At 37.9% G+C, this 13,451-nt stretch overlaps 1 protein-coding gene across 6 annotated transcripts in view; it reads right to left on the bottom strand.

Moving 5' to 3' along the window:
• Nucleotides 1–750: 750 nt before the first annotated feature.
• The window catches only part of CDH9 (cadherin 9), a 94,183-nt gene continuing 81,482 nt past the window's right edge, over nucleotides 751–13,451 (bottom strand). For all 6 annotated transcript variants that reach the window (XM_085537809.1, XM_085537810.1, XM_015854463.3 and 3 more), the window contains 3 exons: nucleotides 3,900–4,017; nucleotides 3,552–3,803; nucleotides 751–1,752 (listed from right to left, as the gene is read on the bottom strand). In XM_085537809.1, coding sequence (XP_085393935.1) covers nucleotides 1,265–1,752; nucleotides 3,552–3,803; nucleotides 3,900–4,017 — 858 coding nt within the window. In that variant the 3' untranslated portion in view covers nucleotides 751–1,264. The remainder of the gene's footprint in view (nucleotides 1,753–3,551; nucleotides 3,804–3,899; nucleotides 4,018–13,451) is intronic.

Raw genomic sequence — 13,451 nt, 5'->3', positions numbered from 1 at the left:
TCTCCTGTACTGTGTTGGAAAGAAAAATATGCATTGCATGGAAGGTGAGGCAGCAAATATGTTAGAAACATAATTGTCAACTAGATCATTGCTGTTAACACTTTAAAATATATGCAAATGTAGACAGTTCGTTGAAAGAAGAGAACACTAAAATACTTAATGAAATATTCAACATGAGCAAAATTGAATGTTGTTTCAGCTGCATGTCTTGCTTTAATTTAGAGAGGCACTATTAGTAGGAAAAGTCTAATTTTCCCAATTGTCTAAAAACCTCAAAATAATATTAGAATACAATCTAATTCCCTTTTCTTACATCTACTAAAATAAACCTTCGTGGTTCCTTAGATCCGCAGGCATGTATCTGTTAAATCTAGTCTCTTGTTACCTGGTCACAAAAGAAAGTAAGTGTAGGTGGGTGTAGAGGAATTTCCCCCCACCACCACCAAAAAAAAAAAGGTAATCTTATGCCATATAGTAGTAGTAATAGCAATACACATTGCAAGGCAGATGGTATTTATTTATAATTAAAATTTCAAAATCATTTATCTTTTTCTATACTACATTCCCAATACAAAGTACTCTCCATATTGTTCTTGCACAGCACATTTCAACTACTGATCCATTTTAAGAGTATGCATCTGAAAATTAAGTTTTGCACAATATGTAGTTTCATATTGTTCAGAAAGACTGAACAGTTTTTTGTTGTTTTTTTTTTTCTTTTTGTGATTAACAAATTACATGCATAAGTAGTCTTTTTATAAATACTAGTTTATTTAATAAAAATACAAAAATATAAATATACATATATAAAAATATCATGATGAATCAACACACAGACATTCTTTAACTCAATAAATATGGCAGTAATATTATTATAATTTAAATATACTTTGGAGTTTATGTTACAGTGTGGGTTCACAATGTCCCAGCTAATAGGAAAGGTAAAGCAAAGTAATTAAAAAAAATAAAATAAAAATTCCACCTCATTATTAAAGGCACAAAAAGCCTTTTATTGTGTTTTCACTGTAAATGAAAACCTTTTGTCAGAAATTTCTAGGCAGAAAGGGTTAATTGTAGATTTTTTAACCTAAATCATTCGTAACAATTTACGTTGACTTACTGATTAAGCAAACCCTTACTAAGACAACAACTATTTTTTGTAAAAAAAAAATAAAATAAATCCCAAGTAAGAGAGAGTAGGTCACTTTACCTAGTAACATAGACATGAATTCCACTAACATTGACCAGGTCACAGATTAATTCCTCAGTCTCTATCACTTTCCTCTCCACCATACATATCTGCTAATTTTTTAAACCGAGGTCCCCAGTCACTGAGGTAATCATAGTCTTGGTTGCCATCTGTGGCAAGTGATTCCAAGCTGCTAAGTGAATTTGCTATGGAATCATTCCCTTCATAAGCATACGTTGCTAGTGAATCATAAGGAGGGGCAGCTGGGTCTGAATCATTTTCCTTTAGCCTTCGATGAATAAAATCTTGAACATCAATGTTTTCCCAAAGTGGTGCAGTCCGTCTTATCTGAAATATAGTTTCTGGTAAGACGTCTCTTCTCATCTTACTTTCCTCCCTTGCTTCTGGATTTCTCAATGTGCCAATGTCAAAAGCCTGGGTGTCTTCTTCCCCACCCCCTTCATCATTGTATGTCACAATGTTGTCTCGAACATCATCCTTCGAGATGATCAAGGGTTCTTTCTTCCTCTGTCTCTTGAGAGCTGCAAACAAGACAACTAACACTGAAAAGAAACAAAAGGGAAGGAAGACAAAGGAAGAAATGGAGAGTTAGAAATTAAATAAATGAGAAAATATTTTTGTTACCTGTTGTTCTTGAAATGTCAAAGGATTCTTAGGAGGGATGTAGGTACAAAAGATGAAATTCAGGTTAATAAGTAAAAATATTAGTACTTGTGCAACAGCCAAATATATATGTTCTTTTAAACCTATGGGAGCAATGGTTAAAATATTATATATTCCACGTAGATATGCAAGTTACTATTAAGCTGAAGTTGGAAAGTGGAGAATGTCTTAAAATAGATAGTCCTACAAGCCTTTGACTTCAGCTTTACTTTTGCAAAGTACTGCCTTCCTGGCAGTCACTAAGGGTAATTTTATCAAAAGTAGTTGAGTCTGCTAAGTAAAAACAATTCTCTCTCTTGAAAGCTAGTGATTTAGGTATTCCTAAGCGCCAGATTCACTACTGAAAGCAAGATCTGCAAGTTCTTCTAAAAATAAGAACCTGAGAACCTTCAGCTATCAATATTATTGACAAAACTGTTTTTGGCTTCAGTGACTGCAGCAATTGAAAGCTGATCTCTGTTACTGTTTCATCTAAAGCATGATTCTGGTAGTTTAAGAAATGCTAGTTGAATAAGTCTCCATTTTGGAGAGGTAAGAATTTGCACTAAGCTGAGCCTCTACAGGCGTAGATGAGAAAATAAAGTCAAGCTTTGCAAATACATTCTAGTAGTTAAATGCTGATTTCAGTAGGAATTCAATACTTAAATGTATTTAAAAATCTGACCCTTGTTTCAGTATCTGAAGTAAATATGTAAGGTCAACAAGATCATCTGTCAGTGAGGCAAAACGGTGGATGCCAAGCCACACTTAGAGGCATTATAGCAGTGTGTTAAGCCTTTGGAGCAAAGTTTTTACTCTAAATGACTTGAGTGATGGAGAATAAAAAGAATGGACACACTGAGGCCAGAGGGGGGGAACAAAGATCCTCTGCATGTCATGGTACAGTGCTGCGAAGGTAAAGGCTGTTCTGTTTGTGATTTTGTTAGTGTACGGGAACAATCTTTATCAAGTTTTTTTCTAGTACTATACAAGGATCAATTTATTCATAAATTTAGTAACTTCGTATAAAAAAGGTAGGGCAGCTGTGATGGCAGAACACTAAAAAAATATATGAAAAACTGTATCACATCTGGGTACATCTCCTGTGCTAGGCACGGTCATGCCACTCTACTGTCTGAACACACTTCTTGGTGAACATTATTTAAACAAAGCAACAAAAAGCATATTAGCTGTAAGAAGAAATCTCTTCTATGCTTTTGAGCTAAATATTTCCTGAGTATAAAAACTACAAATCGTTCATGATTAAATAGCTGGTATAATTGATATTTTTCTAATCATGGAGAAACATATCACTCAGTTTCAGGAAGATGACTTTCAGAGTCCTGGATTAAAATGACAATATCTTTATAACGTAAAATATTGTTCTAACATGCATAGAATCTGAAAATGAACCTAGATTTTAAAATTTATTTTCCCCAGATACCACCAATAGTCTAATTGTTTTATTTCTATTCATTCTTTTGAATTGTAATGATGAGTAACAGCCCACATTTGCTACTTTTCCCCTCCCACTTCCTCTTCTATCTCAGAAAAGATACCTTACAAAGGGGTAAAAGATTGCACTAAACAAGAAATATTGCTCTGCAGTGTCGCATGAATAAGGGGTTGAAGAATATCAAGGGTGTACAATAAACCAGACCTTGCATTGTCAATCATATGTCTCCCCACAGGTACATACCCAGCAGGATGATGATGCAGAGGAGAATGGCAATCAGTGCCCCTGTGCTGAGGCCAGCAGGAAGGAGCAGGGCCTCTGTGTTGCAGGACTGCATGTTCCCTCGGCTGTCACAGGCACAGACTTGGATGGTCAGTGTGCTGGTGCTGCTTTGAACTGGGTAGTCATTGTCAAATATTATGATTGGCAGATGATAGGTACTTGTCTTACTTCGGCTGTATCCATTTCTTCTAGTAATAATTCCTGCTGTGTTGTCTAGAATGGAAAGCAGAATAAATATTTGTTACAGAATGAACACAGGACGGTATTGGGGTGGGGGTGATAGGGAAGCTGGCATTGATCAGCAGTTACCTTTGTTGTCTATAATGGAGAAGTTTGGATGAACAGCAAATTCTGGCACCAAGTCAAAGAAAAATTTGTGTCCTCGAGGAGGTTCATCTTTGTCAACTGCACTCACAGTCTGTATCAACTATAAAGAAAACAGTATTTCATGCTTTTTTTTCTCAAGAGATTGTACTTGTTTTAAATAAACTCTCTGCTTCTCATGTCCTCTAAAAATCTGATGAATCTCTATAAGTAGACACAAACTGATGTCCTAAGCCAAACGTTCCCCACATAAGCACAGGAGAGGTTCCAATAAACAAGTTGTTGCTTTGTTGTTTAAACATATAACAGAGATTGAAAAAGGGACCAGTCTTCACTGTGAGACTGCCGTTTGCTTTGATTTGTACTCAGTATCTTGCAGTGGTACAGAAACAATTGCCCTTCTGAATAAGCCATAAACCTCCTGTGGCCTCATATAGCAACGACATAGAGCAGTACGTAAACCAATTGCTAAGTGGGTCTAATTCCCAGTCCACCTCATCTGCGCCTGGTGATAAATTGGAGTACTGCACTGGCAGGATGCTCAGCTCTCCTGAGGTAATAAAGGGAGATACTTTACTAAATTGAAATCTCTGGCTGTGAAGCTTTACAGCTGTAAACAAGGGCACTCAAGCCTTCTAGGGGCAGTGGAAACAGCCCTGGCGCAGTGTCAGAGCAGAAAAGATTGAAAAAGGTGGCCCTCAACAGTGATTACAGGTTGCACAGGCTTTCCTGTTGCATAAAAATAAGTGCAATTATTTGTACCTGATTATATATAGACACGTGCACACTAGCAATTTGTCTTTTTTTTCCTTCCCCCCCCCCCCCCCTCCCCCCCCGCTCCCCCTCCCCTCTATCTAGCTGCTACTGGAGGCTAAGGAATATGGCTGCAAAGCTGCAGAAGAAGCTACGTGGGAACACTCATGAGCAGAGCCATGACTTACAGCAGTCAGTATTCTGTGGAGCTGTGCGAACAGTAGTAATGCAACAAGCCATTCAAGTGACTGCTGTGCCCCTTGCACTCTCCAGTGGGTATTGTGCTGGAGAATGGCCCATACTCCACCTTGGATTTCAAGGGTATTTTTTGAGTTCAGAAGGTGTCGTCTGAAGACGACAAAGCTTGTTGGTGTGAGAATGAGAATAAGCTTCTTCTGAGGGTGCCACAACGCAGTACAGCTGAGTTCCTGTAGCACCTAAACTTAGAGGCAGAAGGAGCTCAGCAGTCAGACTTGTTTCTTTTAAAGCTGTGAGGGAGCCAGTGCCTGACTTGAGGTTTTCAAGTGTTTCTACTGCATAGGGTGTCCTGAAATTCCACAGGCATCAAAGCACTTGTTATCAAAGGCTTACTTCATGGCTTGTTTTTCTGATATTTCCAGGAAGAGTACAGCATGAGCCCTTCAAGAAATACAGTAATTGACAAGTAACACTGGTATGATTTTTAAGCTTTGTGGCAATCAAGTTAAGGAGCAGGGTTTTTGTTTTTTGTTTTTTTTTGTTTTGTTTTGTTTTGTTTTGTTTGTTTTTTTTCTTGCAGACTGCTACAGACATTACCTTGAGTGAGATTCAAGAGCATAATGAAGTTTGGGTGAGTATTTGCATTTCTCAGGATGAAACACTATTGGACAAAAACAATTATAGGGCTGTAATATTCAGAAACCATAAGTCTCTTCACAATGAGTATTTGCCTATTTTTTTATTTTTTTTTTAGAAAACCTTTAATTACATGTAATAATATTCAACTGTTATATAACAACAACAACAAAAAATAGAGAACTAACAACAATAGCAAAAAACAATTGATAATGCCTGAGTTTGGCTAATTCACTTCCTAGGATCTCATTCTAAAAGTAAAAGTAAAAGAGTTATATATATTTTTAATTACTCTTTTGCTTCTTTGTTCCTAGATAGCCAGTCATCAGAAACAGACTTGAAAGAAAATGTGCAAATATCAGCACTGTAAAAGAGGAAAAGAGTATACTGAAGGTAGGATTATGCAGTTTATTTAAACAAGAGGAAAATAATCACACAGAATCACAGAATTGTAGGGGTTTGAAGGGACCATCTCTTCACTTCTAGAGCATTTGATGATCATTGCATCAGACTTTATTTATTTTACTTAGCTTGTTTATTTATCAGTTTCTCAAGATTAACAAAATTTCTGTTTATGGCATGGTATCTTGCCTGTGTTTTAGTAGACATTCTGTGTCTGTCCCCTGTTTCCAATGTAAAGCCTGTTTCTCTTCTTTCTGTCACAATATGCTTCTGAGAGTGGCTACAGATAGAGTAAGATTAAGACATTGCTTTGCTTTAAGTGAAAGTGGAATGCTATTTTAATAAAACCCACTTTTGATAGATGTAGAATACCAAAATGAAAATACTTTTTCCCTCAAATTTTTACAAGTTTGAAAACACACACACACACACACTAAAAAAAGTGATACGGACCAGTGAAAATAAAAATATGTGGTAATATTTGTGCAATTACTTGATGAAAAACTCAAGAATAAAAAAAAATCTTCATATAATAGCTACAAGAAATTACAGTTGAGTGTCTTGGGTTTTTTTGAGATGTAATCAGTGGGATGTTTGTAGGATCTGGATTTTATTCCCTTCATGTGCAAATGACATGGAGGAGGACAATTATGCCAGGCATAGAGAAATCTAATTACATTGAAAACTTATTTTTGAGGATAAGGCTGAAGGAGAAAACAATAACAACAACAGCAGCAAAAATCTTTTTATCTGCCCAAACTATTGGCTGCATAAATTGAGAACCAGCTGTTTTTCCATCAGGAGATATGTGAGAATAGAACAATGAAAAAGGATGAATGCAGGTGATTTATTTATTTATTTTTCAAATAAAGAAGGTGAAAGGAAATTAGAAATGTTATCTAATTAAGGTTTGTTTGTTTGCAACACAATGGTAAATAAAATAGATGGATGTTAGTGAAAATCACTGCAGAAATTAAAAACATGAGTGTATTTTTATTATGCCTTAGTGTACACTACAACAGTTATTTTAAAAAAGAAATAGTACTAATTTGTTTATATTTTGCAATTTTATAATGAAAATAAATTCTTCTTCCATTTTGAGGTAATTTTTGACATGATCACTTTTCTCCAAGACTTCAGAGAAAAAGGTCTTCAACATTGTAAGATTTATGAGGGAATCCTTACTTCAGGAAATTCCCTTTTACTCAAGGGTTAGAGGAGAAAAGAAGCATTCTCATTTTGCCTGTTTCCAGGAGAATGGGCCTAATTTAGAAATAAAGCGATATTGCAACTATTTTGATGTCAGCATTGTGTATACAACTCTACACTTAAAGAAAGAGACATTTTTTGTGGCTAAATTCTAGTTTCTACGGATCGTTTGCCATAGAGGGTACTAAAAATACAAACTAAGACACTAATAAATAATTACTCTTTTATATTCTGGACAAAATTGTTCTAGTAACTTGACAGTGTAGGATGAGTTGTGAATGACGAACTATTCTTACTGGAAGAATATATTGCAGAATTCTTTTTATGATGAGGCCAGAGAATCTCTTTAAAATATTTGGGCCCCTTTCCCACTGGAATTTTTATTTTTTTATTTTTTTATTTTTTTTTATTTTTAATGACTTTTAATGACTTAACAATGACTTGCTTAAAATATTGCATTCATTATTTTAAAAGTCTTTTCTCCATAATACAGTTTTTCAAAGGTCACAACTCACAGCTGTAGTTTTTCTTCTGGCTATTTTATAGCTATTTGCTCTGGGGAAAATAAAATAAAATAAAATAAAATAAAATAAAATAAAATAAAATAAAATAAAATAAAATAAAATAAAATAAAATAAAATAAAATAAAATAAAATAAAATAAACAGGAATAAAAAGACTGCATCATAGATGTAGTATATCCAGATACTGACAATTCTATAATTTTATTCATGCTCCTTCAAATACAGGAAGTATGTAAAAGCTAAGAAGGAGCATTCTGAAATAGTAAGGGTCCTAAGCACTTCAGAGATATTCCTGAGGCTGCATCTGTAGACACAGAGTTGCACAAGCAAGAGTTTTGAGTTATGGACTCAGCTTTGGGACTGTCTTGACAATGAGAAGAAGAACCATTAAAGCAAACATTAGACTATCAGTACATTTTCATCAGTACAGATATTTTGACAAATAGCACCAGTTAGCCTTCACCTTTTAGGTGACATTTTCAGCTGGTTTGATACTTCATCCACACAAAACACAGCTGCAGATTGGCTCTGGAGCCCACACTTCAACAGAGCAACAATATGCTTCAGGCATTGTTATTAAGTTAAATAAAGAAAGCTGAACAAGATGAAGTAAACAGATTAATTCACATTAAAAATTTCTACCTGTAACACAAAATTTGAGAAAATTTGAGTGTCTGCTAAATAATCTGTTTGTTTGTTTTTAAGCATACTGGTGGTGACTGTCATATTTGAAAATATGTTTGTTTAAAGCATTTTAAAATATTTTAATCATTTTTCAAAATTCCCTCTTTTAAAATTCACTTTAAACAAGACAGTGAAAAATAACATCAGTTGCAGAGGAGTTTAAAGATGCTCTGCTGTTTTAAAAAGCGCCTTTGTGAATTTTTAACAATCCATTTGTCATATAACATGAAAACTGTACCTCCAGTGACTGAGAAGCAAGACCACTGAAGAATGACATTACTGGGAGAGAGACTTAACAGCAGGATCTGCTGAATTTTGTTTTATTTCTTTTGTGGGATTACAGACTGGCAGAGGAATAGGCCTTGAATCCAGTTGAAATGTTTAGGCTTATGTTCTTGTTACATTACATTCTTAGATAAACCTGGATATTGTACTACACTGAGAAATTTCTCAAATGCAATTTTTCTACTGTTGTCTGCCCCTGAAATAAGATTTAAGAATATCACTAGATGCTTGAGAAAGGGATATTTTGTTCCTTGTTTTTGTATGGCACTTTTTTTCTGAAGTGACTTAGGAGAGAACGGAACAAATCCTGCATCTTGGAGTACTGGCTTTGTCATTTCTTGAAATGTATTAAACTTCTTTTGAGCAGCAAATATTTCTGTGGTGTTTGATCTCGTCAATATATCTGCAATAAACTATGAAAAATACATAAGAGAAACTATGTTTTTGACAGATCAGAAAGTAACAGTCCACACACACTGTGGTGAAAGGATGGGAGAGCAAATTTGTGTCTCCCTTGTCCTTTCTTTTTCTTGCCCATTTTTCTGCCTATGTGATCTGGTAGGGACGATCAAACTAATCTTGAATACATTGCTAACACAGCAATGGGAAGTGGTTGGGTTCATGACCTTGTAGAAGATTTGGAAGCAGCGACATTTCTCCAGGAGTAAATTAATATTGTTCATAAAATCATAGAATCATAAGGTTGGAAATGACCTACAAGATCATCTTGTTTAACCTTCCTCCTATCACCATTGCTACCACAAGCCCCTAAACTATATTTCGTACCTCCTCATCCAGACACATCTTGAACACTGCCAGGGAAAGTGACTCCACCACTTCCCTGTGTAGGCCATTCCAGTGCCTGACCACTCTGGGAGAAAAAGCTTTTCCTTACGTCTAATCTAAATTTCTTCAGGCACAACTTGTGACCATTTCCTCAGGTCCTGTTTGCTGCCTGGGAGAAGAAGCCAACTACCTCCTCATCACAACCTCCTTTCAGGAAGCTGTGGAGTGCAGTGAGGTCCTGAACCTCCTCTTCTTCAGACTAAACAATCCCTGCTCCCTCAGCCATTCCTCATAAAACTTGCGCTCCAGACCCCTCACCAGTTTTATTATCCTTATCTGGACACATTCCAGGGCCTCGATATCTTGTAGTGAGGGGCCCAAAATTGAGCACAATACTAGGAGGTGCAGCCTCAGCGGTGCTGAGTACAGGGGGATGATTACCTCTCCGCTCCTGCTGGTCACACTGTTTCTAATGCAGGCCAGGATGGCACTTGTACTCTTGGCCACCTGGGCACACTGTTGGCTCATGTTCAGCCAAGCATCAACCAGCACCAGGTCCCTTTCCTCTTCACAATCATTCAGCCACTTAACCTCAAACCCACAGTGCTGCATGGGGTTATTGTGGCCAAAGTGTAGGACCCAGCACTTTGCCTTGTTGAATCTCATCCCGTTCACCTCAGCCCAGTGATACAGCTTATCCAGATCCCTCTGAAGGGCCTCCCTACCCTCAGGCACGTCAAAACTACTTCCCAACTTGGTGTCATCTGCAAACTTACCGAGGTTACACTCAGTCCCCTCATCTTGTTCATCAATAAAGATATTAAACAAGATGGGCCCCAGTACTGACCCCTGGAGGACACCACTTGTAACGGGTCACCAGCTGGACTTAACTCCATTAACCATTACCCGCTGGGCACAGTTCCTTACCCAAAGAATGGTATACCTGTCCAGGCCACAGGCAGCCAGTTTCCCCAGGAGAATAGTGCGAGAGACCATGTCAAAGGCTTTGCTGAAGTCTAGGTAGACAATGAAGGTGTCAACAGCCTTTCCCTCATCTGCCAGTCTGGTCGCCCAGTTGTAGAAGGAAATGAGGTTGGTCAAGCACAACCTGCCTTTCACAAACCCATGCTGGCTCGGCCTGATCCCCCAGACAGCACACATGTACTGTGTGATGTCACCCAAGATGATTTGCTCCATAACTTTCCCTTGTCCCAAGGTCAGGTTGACAGGCTTGTAGTTCCCCAGATCCTTCTTGCAGCCCTTTTTGTAGATGGGAATCACATCGTCAAGCCTCCAATCCTCTAGGACCTCTCCAGGTAACCAGGAGCACTAGTAGATGGCAGAGAGTGGCTTGGCAATCACCCCCACCATCTCTCTCAGCACCCAAGGGTGGAGCCCATCTGGTCCTATGGACCTGTGACAGTCCAGATCGATGAGGAGCTCTCTGTCTCCACCTGAATCACCAGGGGTGTATCCCATGTAGCAACCCAGAATTCCAGATCAGGGCATAAAGTGCCTTGAGGATAACTGATCTGCCTATGAAAGGCAGATGTAAAGAAGTCATTGAGGACCTCAGCCTTCACCTTATCCTCAGTGGTCATGTTCCCTGCTGCATCAAGTAAGAGATGGAAATTCTCCTTGGTTCTTCTCTTACCACTGATATGTATGTAAAAGGATTTCTTATTCTATTTTACTGCAGATGCTAATCTGAGTTCAAGTTGGGCTTTTGCCTTCCTAACTTCCTCACTGCATACCTTAGCAGCTTCCTTGTAATCTCCCCAAGTAGCCTGTCCATGCACTCTAGAAACCTCTTGAACTTCTTCCTCTGTGCTGTATCATATTTCCAACATATATCAGGGAAGTTGAAGTCTCCCATGAAAACAGGTGTTGGCAATTGCGCAACTTCCACAGGCTGATCATAGAATGCCACGTCCTTCTCTTCATCCTGATTAGGTGGTCTATAACAGATCCCCACCAAGATGTATCCCATACAGGCCTTCCTTCTGATCCTTATCCATAGACGTTCAACTTTATCATTCCCAACCCCAAGCTCTTCAACATCTAAACATTCTTTAATATAAAGAGCCACACCGCCACCCTTCCTTCCTCGTCTATCCCTTCTGAAGAGCTTGTGGCTGTCCATCACAGCACTCCAGTCATGGGAGCGGTCTCACTATATTTTGTTAATAGCAACTAGGTCATAGTTCGCCTGACGCACAATCACTTCCATCTCCTCCTGCTTGTTGCCCATGCTGCATGAGCTGGCATAGACGTACTTCAGCAGAGTCATCTGCCTCACCCTTAGCTCAAGCACTGTTCCCCTAGGCTCATCTCTGGTGAGCCTTGTTTCATTCTCTTCCCTTATAATAGCTATTTTAAAGCTCTTTCATTAAGTCCTGCTAATTCCTGTGCTAGAATTCATTTCCCCCTTTGAGACAGGTGGGTTCCATGCACAGACAACAGGCTGAGTAAACTGCCCCATAATCAAAGAACCCAAAGTTTCTTCCTTGACACCAGCCTCTGAGGCAGTTGTTCATTAACTGTGCTTTCCCAAGCATGTCCCTCAAAGCCCCTGAAGATATAGAACAAAAGATCACTTTCACTCCTGCTCCTTGAACTAAACACCCTAAACCCCTGAAATCTCTTTTCATAGTTCATATGCTTCCCTGAGCAATTTCATCATGCATGTGCAATGTCATGTGTTCAGAAAGTGTTCTAGCATGTGCATCACTACAGTACTGGCTCAGACACACATGGGTGAAACTGAATAGACTTTTGATCTTAGCGCATTATGTCTTCAGAAATGTTCTAAAATACCCACCACTTAATGAAGTTTCATGTTTGCTAAAGTAAAACAGTTTTACTCCTTGGCTCTGGGCCAACCATATGCTGACAGTTTTAAAGCAGGTCTGCATTCTTAACAGAAGTTGGAAAGATCTTAATTAAACTCCTATTCTTATTTTAAAAGTGAGACAAAGAGGGAAATTGTGTCTCTCACTAAATGAAGTCAATAGGTTTCTACTTGGAGAAGAGAGGGACAATGTACAACTAGTTGTGACGGATAATTAACAACAACCACATTAAAAATGTGTTATCTGTCTGCTCCATCTTAGCAGGAGGAAGGAGTGAATGTATGGAGAGTAATGAAATGAAAAATCTGCCAGCTTTCCAAGAGAGAAAACAAATTCTTTCTCTGTTCTGATGCTTGAGAGCCACTGAAAGGCAGGAAAGAATATAGCATCAGTGCAAAAAAAACAGCCCAGGTTGTTTTCTTAAATACTATTGGTAAATGTTGAAATTAGCTGAATTGTTGTCACTAACTTGTTCAGTTTATTCAACCTCCTTTTCAAGTAAATCTTCCTGGTTTCCATGGAGAGGATTCATCCTCTAATCCAGCTACAAAGACACAATTAATTCCTGTGACAAGGGCATGAGAGAACTTGTACCAGAGCCTTCCCTACAGCAGTCCCTGGGGCTCCAGCACACCATCAGAGGATTAGGGATTTTTAAATTCTGCAAGGGGAAGGCTGCATCATACTCTTCTATAGCTTGTGCATTAGTCTATGGGACTTGCAAGGCGACAGATCTATTCCAGCCTTATGAAAGCTGTTGTTTATGTATCTCTAGTGACAATATTTCTCCCTAATCGTACTACTGTTATCTGGAGACAAAACAGTGGCAGAGAAGGAGGAGACATTCTGCAGGATTTTCTTTCTGAAAACACAAAAAAATGGAGCTTCTAATATCTGGTGATGTAAAGAATGAATAATGTCACTAGACAGTAAAGAGCAATCCTGGATCATTCTGACTACTTTACTATGCAACCAAGATTTAGAGAGCACTGTTATTAATAGTTGAGAACAAATAAAAAAACTTTAATATTTTAGAAATTAACTAAGTATATTTATCTCCTCAGTCTATCCCTTCTGCTATGGGCACCAGATGTAGAAGTGCTGCTGCGACAAGTGAAGAAGCAATAATGATTCTAATAAGACAACATTTTTAGGTGATATTTAAAATAAAGTGAAATAGTACTAACTGAATGCAACACGGTTTGATAT

The sequence above is a fragment of the Coturnix japonica genome, chromosome 2, assembly GCF_054131305.1.
Source record: "Coturnix japonica strain WE chromosome 2, WE-NBRP24, whole genome shotgun sequence".
Classification (NCBI taxonomy): Eukaryota; Metazoa; Chordata; class Aves; order Galliformes; family Phasianidae; genus Coturnix; species Coturnix japonica.
This window is presented reverse-complemented; position numbering and strand designations above follow the sequence as displayed.